This window comes from Eptesicus fuscus, chromosome 10 (assembly GCF_027574615.1).
Source record: "Eptesicus fuscus isolate TK198812 chromosome 10, DD_ASM_mEF_20220401, whole genome shotgun sequence".
NCBI lineage: Eukaryota > Metazoa > Chordata > Mammalia > Chiroptera > Vespertilionidae > Eptesicus > Eptesicus fuscus.
In genome coordinates this window covers 90,359,931-90,369,665 of record NC_072482.1, presented here as the reverse complement: position 1 = coordinate 90,369,665, position 9,735 = coordinate 90,359,931, and the positions used below count along the sequence as shown (strand labels likewise).

The following is a 9,735-nucleotide window of genomic DNA, read 5'->3' as shown; positions in this document are numbered from 1 at the left end:
TTACTTCAAAATAAGATCTGTGCAGTGTGCATAGGGATTTGTTCATAGTTTTTTTTTAAACTATAGTCCAGCCCTCCAACGGTCTGAGGGACAGTGAACTGGCCCCCTGTTTAAAAAGTTTGAGGACCCCTGATTTAAAGACTCAAAACAACAGAAATTGTTTGCAATGATAATCAGACACCTTTATTTTCTATGTTTAATTTCTTACAATCATTTTGGAAAAATAGTTGTGTCTCCAAATGTACTTTCACTGACAGAAGCTGGTATGACCAAAACATTCTTTGAAGGATTTTGGAGAAAAAGTACTTAGCACTGGAAAACAAGTTTACATTTTACACATACTTTACACAAGATTAAAGGCAAGGTCCAAAGTCAGAAGTAGAGGCCATTCTCCTTCACTGAATCAATAGATCAGAAGAGAGCCTTTGGCATTAGAGATCCAAATTTATGAGATTTTAATCCAGTTTAAAATAAAGGTTGCCTAAAATATGAAAATGCATTCCATTTTTAAAAAAACATCTTTTTTTAAGAATGACTTTTTAACTTGGTTGGTATCCTCTTAGACATTTTGAGGTTTACTTAGCACAGCATTCTATCTGCTTACCATTCAAATTTGGACACACTGATTATCTGGTGTACTATGTGAATAGTTAAGGAAGCTCTATAAATAAACAAATCAATTTTGCTAAATTTCTACCCTTCCATAAAGCCTAATATAATTGGAATTAACCTACTATTTTCTTGTCATTTAATATGTATTTGTTAGAAAGGGTACACAGGATTTGAAATTACAGGATTTCCAGGAGTTAAAGACAAATTTAAGAACTCTTAAATAACATTTGCAATGTAAACAACACAGTTATTACATTAGCTTAAAATAAATCACAACATTCACAACACAGTATTTTATTTGGTCTCAATATTGAAGATGTTTTCTTGAATTACTACTTATGTAGAGCTCAAAATGTAATTACATCATTTATCATTTTTCTTCAAGAATCTGAAAAAGAAAGAATTGGTATGTAAGCATAAAAGTCTTTTCATTGACAGCATCTTAATCTCATTCCCTTATCCTCTCATTCAATAAACATCTATTTCTCTTTGCCCTTTGTTAATAGTCTGTGACAAAGGATCATGTTGTGGGAAATCAGGAGCACATCTTCCAAAACACTGATTGTTAGAAATGGCACAGGGATGGGAAGATGCTCTCTGGTCAGTCAATAATTTGTAATTTTCACAAATGGTTGACCCACAAGATTTCTTGTGAAAAAGAATTTGTCCAAAACTACACATTAAAAAAAAGGAATGGAAGATGTAATCTAATAGATAATCTTACAATTTACAAAAGACACAATGATTAGTACTCTTCTATGTTTTAGTGTCTGCTGTGCTGTATAATGGAGTGGAGAGGCTTCCTTCTTATAAACAGTTTTTTAAGAAGCCACAGGGGATTACCTTCCTTTTTTGAGCAAAGGGACTCATTTCTCTGGACTATCCATTTATGACCATGAATGGGCATGTGCCACACTCCTGACCAGGCATGTCCCTTAGAAGTGAAGGGTAGTCAGTGGACACAAGTCACTAATTGTGCAGGTGTCTTCGCAGACACCCTGCCCACTCCTGAGTGCTCTCATGAAAACCAGGACTGAAGCAAGACAATGAATTATACTCTTTCTAATCTTGGGTCTACTTTAATCTCCTTGACCCCTTCAGGGTTGGAGTCTAGCCTACCTTCATGTTTTAGAAATAAAGTTTTATTGTAACACAGCTGCTCCCATTCATTTTACATATTATCTGTGGACAATTTTCTGCTACAGTAGCAGACATATATTTGAAAGAAACTATATAGATCACAAAACCAAAAATACTTACTCCATAGCCTTTAGAGAAAAATTTTGTTAATCTCAAGTGCTGATGATGTAAAATTTCTTTAAGCACTTGCCAAATATTGTAGATACATCTTATGAGTTAATATAAGCATTAATGTACTCAGGAAAAATATATGCCTTGTGTCTATGTATACATAAAAGTAATTGTGTTAACAAGCTTATTATATAACAAAGAAAAAACCTATTTGTGTTTTCTCTACTCAAAAATTATTTTACAGTGAATACTACTGGAGTCATAATACACTTACTTTATAGATAAAAAAAAGCTGAACTTAACTTTTGCTGCCTGAAGCTTGCTATTTTTCAAGGAATACAATTAGACCCAAAGTGCATTGTATTTTCACAATAACAAACCTGGCTGTAATTTGGGGGGCATTTCCCTGTACTTAAATTGGATAAGATGCTAGCAGTCAATCGTGGAATGAAACCTTAAATTAATAATAGCAGCCTGGCTGGATGCTTGATAAGAACACCAGTTTTTCTCATTAGTGTGAGTCAGTCTCTGCTGTTTTAAATCTTGACAGAGGGTAGGAATATGTCTGGGTAAACTAGAAGACACAAAACTGTTTACTAATTGTGATTTCTCTCCGTTATGCAATCAGAACCTGCATGAATCATTTTAAGCTGATTACTGGCCCATGGTTCACTTCTGGTAGAAGGGTCATTCTTACAGGAGGTCTCACTGTGAACAAGTCTAGGATATCTCTTACCAAGCGGCTCTTACCTACTGAAATAGCTGGATGATTGCTATAAAAATATGATAAGAATGCACAGATATACGCACCATTGGGACGTTTCCACCAGCTTTCCTCCAAGACCCTTTTCATCATTTTTCTAGCTCTTGAAAAAAGTCAGGGTATTCTCCCTCAGTGCTGTACAGCAGAAATAGAAAATTGTGCGTGTTAAGGCTCTTAGAGAAGAAAGCATCTAAATACATGATACTGTGTAACCTATGTTATTCTCTGTGCCCGGTAAAGTGCTCTGGAAGCTAAATAATTATCTTTCAGTTTAGATCTTACCTGTGAATGATTTTTATTTTATTTTAAAGTGTCTAAAATCACTCCTACACAATTACAATCTGGTGGGCAAAGAAAGTCATCTTGCATGGCCTCACCCAGCCAGGATCATCCTTAATACTCATTTTCTAACCAAAAATAATTGGAATAAAAAGAGACAACCCCACTTCCTATTTACTTCCTATTTATTGTGCTCCAATATCTATACACCCCAGACAGACTTGGGCTTCACTGAATGTCAGAAGACAAAATAACTCAGAGCTTAATTTGGTAAAATAAGGGAGTTGAAATGCTCATACAGGGAGTTCCATGTGACACCAAATTGCTAGTGGACTGTGCTTTCCATGGTTAAATACCGGCACTCTTGTTAAAACTTGCTTTGAGATTCAAAGCAGATGCCTCTAGAGTCATCAGTTTTAAACCTGGAGACACAATACAATCAACCAGGGAGCTCTGAAGAAATCCGTATATCTAGAACCATATCCATAAAGGCACTAATTCCTGGCACTGAGTTTGGGGAGGGCTGTGTCCAGGGTTGTCTGATGGCAGCCAAGCTTGAGAATTACTGCTTCAGAGTATAGATACTGAGATAGAGGGCTAGGGAAGGCTCCCTCTGTAGCTTCTATTCTAAAAGTCATTTATAAGTTCTCATTTTAGCAAGTTTTCTGTTTCTTTACCTCCTCTTCCCATTCAGGATTGAGTTCAAGTATTTCTTCACAGCCATTTGTTTCCGAAGGCGGGTATAGTTGTCAGTGAAGACTGCATCCGAATGGCGTTTGATTGGCCCTTCTGAGATGTCATTGCTAAGAAATGTGATGGAAATAGAATCAATGATTTTTAGCAAGAAATGATGAATATACCACAGTTCCAATTTTTCTTGGTGTCAAATAAAAATGAATTCTAACACCCAACTCATTTTCTATGACAAAAATACATAGAAAAAATACATCTAAGCCTAGGGATAGGAGAGTGAGAAATAATCCAATATATGTTGGCACTTACTGGGAGTGTCTTAAGACTCGCTCAGTACTAAGTGAGCAAATGTTCTATCAAATCATAAGGGGATATTTAAAGTCGTTTTCTGCCACTGGGAGGAAAAGTTCTTTATAAATTAATGCTTCGTGAGGACCTATGTCACCTGAATAGTGCCATCTAACTATTCAACTATTGGTCATTCATTCTTCTTAAAGAAAGAATCTTCCAATGCGTGGTTTGAGCAGGAAGTTAAAAAACAACTACTATGATAAACCTTAACATTTGCTTCAATTTATACTATGTCTTATTTATATTTTACTGTGTCTACTTCAATTTGATTGCAGATTTACAAATGCTTGCTCCTTAAGGAAAATAAGTGTGTCTAGAGCCAGTGAGAATTTTACTAGTAAGCCTTATTTCCTTAATCCATGGGACTGGTATATTTTATTGAAGAATATAAATTATTTTTCAATTAAATTGAATATGATCAAAGTTATAAATGTGCAACAAAAATAGTAAATTATTAACAGTGCAAATATAATTCTCAGATTAAAAAATCATAATGTGTTTGATAAAATAATAATTTATCTTTACCCAACGCGTTTTCCAACAAGAGACTCAAGGTATTTTTTGGCAGAAAGCTGACCCAAGAGTCTACTATAGTCACTGGTGAAAACTCCATCAGCATGTCTGGTATTCCTAAAACAAGAAAGAAAGGATAACCATTATTTTAAAAATGATTTTCTAAAATATTATTTTGGCTCAATCAATAAGAAAGAAATTAAGCTTATGAAAACTTCTTATAAAAACAAGTTTAAAAGGAGATTTTTCTAATAATTGAATTAGATTTCCTAGTTTCCTAATAACCCATATTTTTCAGCCCCAAATTTTGAAAAGCAAAGAAATTAGCTTTTGTAGAAGTATATCTCAACATTAAATAATGTTCCCTGATAGAATCTATAAAGCAAATTCTTCTCTAAAAAATATTGGTAGGAAAAATATAACATTTGAATTAGTTTCCATTTATTTATGGTGCTTTATTTCTCCTACCCTTAATAATGACAGATATAAGGGGAAACAATCCTGATTGTAACCCCTATTATGTCTTTTGCTATTTCTTCTGCCAATATTTGGAAACAAAATCCTTTAACAGAGAGGAGCTTAGGGTCTATCAACCAACTTTTCTGTTCAAATGAGAAAGCTTCTATTCTTTGTCTTCAGTAGAGATCTATACTGTCTATACTTTAATGCTGTCTCTGTGAATGTAGCTTTTATTTTTAGACATCTTTTCTTTATGTGGACATGAAACTTTTGCCTTAGAAATTCCTCTATCCTGAAATCCTAAATGGGAAAGTTTTCCTAGAATTGGTGCAATATCTGATGTTGGCATTTTGTGCAACAGAATGCCAGTGAGTGATTAGTTCACCCTGGCTTGTTCCATGTTACAGCCTCTGCATGGAAGTCATGTACATAAATGTGGCTGGATGAAGCCCTGACATGAGGAAACATGCAGTGTTGCACTGCAGATATAGCTTCATGGAAACACAAAAATAAAACACTTATAATTCAAAATTGTGTTTTCTAAAATACTACTCCATAAAAGTGAACTCGCCTGGATGCATCATAATAGGGTGTGTCATTTTCAGCTAATACATTTTCCAAGATGTCAGTGTCTGCTTTTAATGAAGCTTGGTCAGGTTCATCTTCTCCTTCATAGGGTATTCTGTCACCCAACCTATCATGGGAAAGTACAATAGAAATATAATACATTATTTTATCAGAAGTTTGTGCTTATGCTTATACAATTATTTTAAATAAGATACCCAAAATCTTGGGAAGTATTGCCTATTCACAAAATATGTGTAGTATAGCTGATTTAATGGCTTCAATGGTTTATGAGAGTATAAATAATAAAATTTTATTTATCCCATAAAATAGATACTATCCCACTTTTTAAGCTGCATGCATCAGGTGTGATAACTACTCAGTTCCATCCTATCAGAACATTAAGCAAAGTATACTTCCTTGGCAATATCTTCAGGTTGCAAAGTTCATAAGCATAAATTTCATAAGCACTTTGAAAAAATTTAATATTCAGCGTGAAAATGGTGAGCAAATTGTATGTTTATTGATGTTTCATATCATTTCATGTGATATGTTTCTCTGTATTGATCATGTCCAAAGAATCTCTACATCTCTGAATACTTACTCAAATTTCATGAATTCTGTGGGGCCTCTGGTTTCAAATCTTATGTAGAAACATATTTTAGTAAAGGATGTACAGTGCTTCACTGAAAGACTAAGGATAGTCATTCCTATACACGGAATATTACTACATTTAATAAATGCATACATATTATGAACACCAGCACACTATTACAATTCTATGTATGTATGTTTTCTCTGTTAGGGTAAGCCTCTAAGGAATGTCTTGGTTCCTGGGCACTTGTGTATCTTTTGGTGATGTGATAGTTGGTAGTCAGTAACAACCAGTCCTCTTTGAGAATGAAGCCTAGTAATCAATGCAATCGTCAGTATTCTTGTGATTGTTCATCTGTGATGATATAACCATTCAGTCAGAATCATTCCGTTTAGTTTTCAAAGCAGCAGAGATCTGGCTTTAAGCAGACCTTGTGAAGAACAAGAGTTAGTGCCTGTATATAGTGCCCTTAGGTATAGGACCAGAGGAAAGTTTAAACTAATGTAATTTTAATTGACCATTTATTTCTTTAAACATACATTTATTTTATTTCAGATAAAGCTTTAAATGAGCTGTATTATAATCTATGAATTTAAAATATAAAATACCACAAAGAGAACAGTAAAAACTAAGGATTTTTAAAAATCAAAACCACATGTATTGAAAGTTACTCATAAAGCAAGAGTATCTCAGTAGATCAATTATTCCACAATTATTAATATTAGCAAATTAATTCTGCATAGATAGATCTCTCAAACATGATTCTATATGTGTTTTTATAATCAACTACTAAACGTATGATTATTTACTGACTGATCTTAAAAAACTGAACGAAAATAAGGCATGCAATGAAAGTTCTATTTTCCCATCAGATACTGATCTGAACTGAGATGCTATATGAAAACTCATTCCTTATCTAAAGCTGCTTTTGAATGAATGGAAAGACAAATTCTCCTTCCACCTTGTTTGGAAATATGAACTATCCTATCCATAAAACTAGCTACTGATGCTGTCTCTCATGCCCTGAGAGTGATGCTGGGGCTCAGCCTAATCATGGGGACCCAATGTTGAAAAAGCTTGCTTAACACATCAACCAGATATTTAATATTTAAATAAATAATACGTAATTTTTGAAAGTTTGAGTTGTCCAAAACCCCAGATAGAAAGTCCCCATTTAGATGAAGGAATGTCCAACTGTCTGAATTGAAAGAGAACTTACCTTAGAGCAGAAGGTGCTCCGAAAAGAGGCCATGCCAATGTTTGTGAGAAGAGCATGCTGAAAAGGAGCAGGAGCAGGAGGATCTGGGGTGTCCTTCTGGATTCCATCTCTGCACCTCAAAAGAGAGTCAAGTAAGACTTCCCATCCACAGACCTCACCTGCTCAGTGATTCTGAGTGTCCAGCAAATGCTGAAGTCTCTTGCACAGAGTTTGGAAAAACTCATTTTCATCTTATAGAAACAGTTAAACTTTAATAGTATTGCTTTTCCAGTGAAGAGGATTTCTCTTGGTGACGGGCGCTTGAATAAAAATTAGGATCCTTTTGAACTACGCCTAGCTTTCATAGTTGGCCCAAGTATATATTGATTGGCTTACTCTCATCCTGCTGGAAATAGCCCTGGGGACCATCTTCTATTACAAAGTGGTAGCATCCAATTTTAGTATCATTTCTAACAACTGCGAAAAGATTATTATTTTTCCTACTTTAAGATTCTGCATCGGATTAATATAAAACTAAGTTATTATACATTTTATAATGAACATGTACATATAAATGTGTATATATAACAGTATAAAATGATTTTGTATATACATATTTTCTTCTTTTAATTGTAGATGTTACCAGTAACATACTTCCTTAAGCCTGAGTTTGAACAACTTAACACAATTACTGGTAAAAATTGATACCTTCCCCCCAAAAAAATTTAAACCACATATCACCATTGAGCTAATTTTTGCCACAGAAGAAAAAAAAATATTAAAAACACTGTGTGGTTTTAACATTTAATCCACTTACACATTTTATGTCTAAATGGTTTCTGATAGAAACTTAAGACTTCATGGTCTGTTCTCTTGCTCTCTATAAAAATCACAGGATTTCAATTTAAAATAAAGAGGAAAATAAATGCTTCCTAGATTCACATAACCAACACGACAAAGAAAGAACAGAACTTAAAAAACAAGTTTGAAACTTCAAAAACAAATGTACCCACTGAACCCTTCAGTCAAAAATTTATATACAAGCAAAGAGAAAACACTACTTGTATGTATTATTTTAAGAAAAAAACAGTATCGAAGAAAATGGCAAGCAGGAAAACCATCTTTTAAACAAAAGAATTCAGAAAATTCATGCATGCGTGAGAAATTGAGGCATTTCTATCCTTACCAGGTGACTGAGAAACTCCTCTTTTTATTGTTATAAAGAAAGAACACTGTAAAAAAATCTTCCAGAGAGAAAAAAAAAAATTCAATCTACCCTGAGAAAAGTTCCAGCGGCAGAGAGGGATTAAAAGAAGAAAGCTATAGTTGTCACTCACCTTGCCTAGGAGGGTTCTTAGAGAGCCTTCTGTTCCACAGACTGTTGGAGCTGTCTCAGGTGCTGAAGTCCCGTGAGTCCAAGAAAGGCTCCACCAGTTAGAGTTGAACCAGAACTTGTACTGGCGAAGGGTTATTGCCAGCAGCTGCTTTCACTCTACCCTGACCAGCATTTCAAAGCCCATCATTTTATAGGGCTTGTACTCAGGGCTGAGCAATCACAAAACTCTGAAAGACGTCACAGCAGCTCTCCCACAGGATGAATAGAGCTTGAAATTCTTATCTAATTTCTGATTTATATAAATATATAGTGAGCATCTTCATGACGTAAAAGAGAGGAAATTTACTTTTCTTTAAACAAAAACAGCTATCAAGTTTAATGTGAAATAGTGTAATCTTTAATTAGCAGTAATGATGTAAGCAAATGAATTTGCGTTATAGTCAGGAACATTGAGGTTCTTTCAGAAAATAAGAATTTTATGTGCAGGAATAGATTTAAAAAGCAACAAACACTTATGGTCATTTTGCTGACAAATGTATAATTTTATTTTATTACACAGCATCAATTCTTCTAAAGCCTTTATTTTATTTTTATGCTATTCGTGTAGCTCCTATTCATATATTCTTTCTTGATATCCTAATTTTTAAAGCATCTAAAACTAATTTTTTATTTTTCCATTGTAATGATTTCTTTATGATGAAACTTAATGTTAATCCCAGTATAAAAGTTTCAGAAAGGCTCCAGGCTAGAGTAATACACACTCTGTAGTAGAAGGTGATAGTAACACTGCTATGTGACATTTCTAAAGAATGTCATCATTTCCAATGCACTTTCACAGACATAATCTCAAATTATTTAAAAACTAAGTTATCAAACTGTCTACCTCAAGTAATTGAATTTTTCTTTTTTTTCAAAATTTTTACTCATCATTTTTATAAATCTTTTCACTGCACAGAATTACCGTGTTTCGCTCCCATTCTCCAACACACACCCACACCCACACCAGCTTTTGAACATCTCCAACTCAATCACTTGAAGGTGGTCTCAAAGAACTAGTTGGAAAGTTGGAGAGAGTATTGTGCTTTGATACACACTTAATTTCTATCTGTGGATATTTAATT

At 34.1% G+C, this 9,735-nt stretch overlaps 1 protein-coding gene across 1 annotated transcript; it reads right to left on the bottom strand.

Moving 5' to 3' along the window:
* Positions 1 to 232: 232 nt before the first annotated feature.
* On the bottom strand, positions 233 to 8,757 carry LOC103301579 (VIP peptides). The gene is made up of 7 exons (XM_008158582.3): positions 8,616 to 8,757; positions 7,300 to 7,408; positions 5,493 to 5,615; positions 4,475 to 4,579; positions 3,583 to 3,708; positions 2,674 to 2,761; positions 233 to 1,000 (listed from the first exon to the last, which is right to left on the bottom strand). Exons 2-6 carry the CDS (start codon positions 7,404 to 7,406, stop codon positions 2,716 to 2,718), a joined length of 507 nt encoding a protein of 168 aa, XP_008156804.2. The 5' UTR covers positions 7,407 to 7,408; positions 8,616 to 8,757; the 3' UTR covers positions 233 to 1,000; positions 2,674 to 2,715.
* Positions 8,758 to 9,735: the final 978 nt, after the last annotated feature.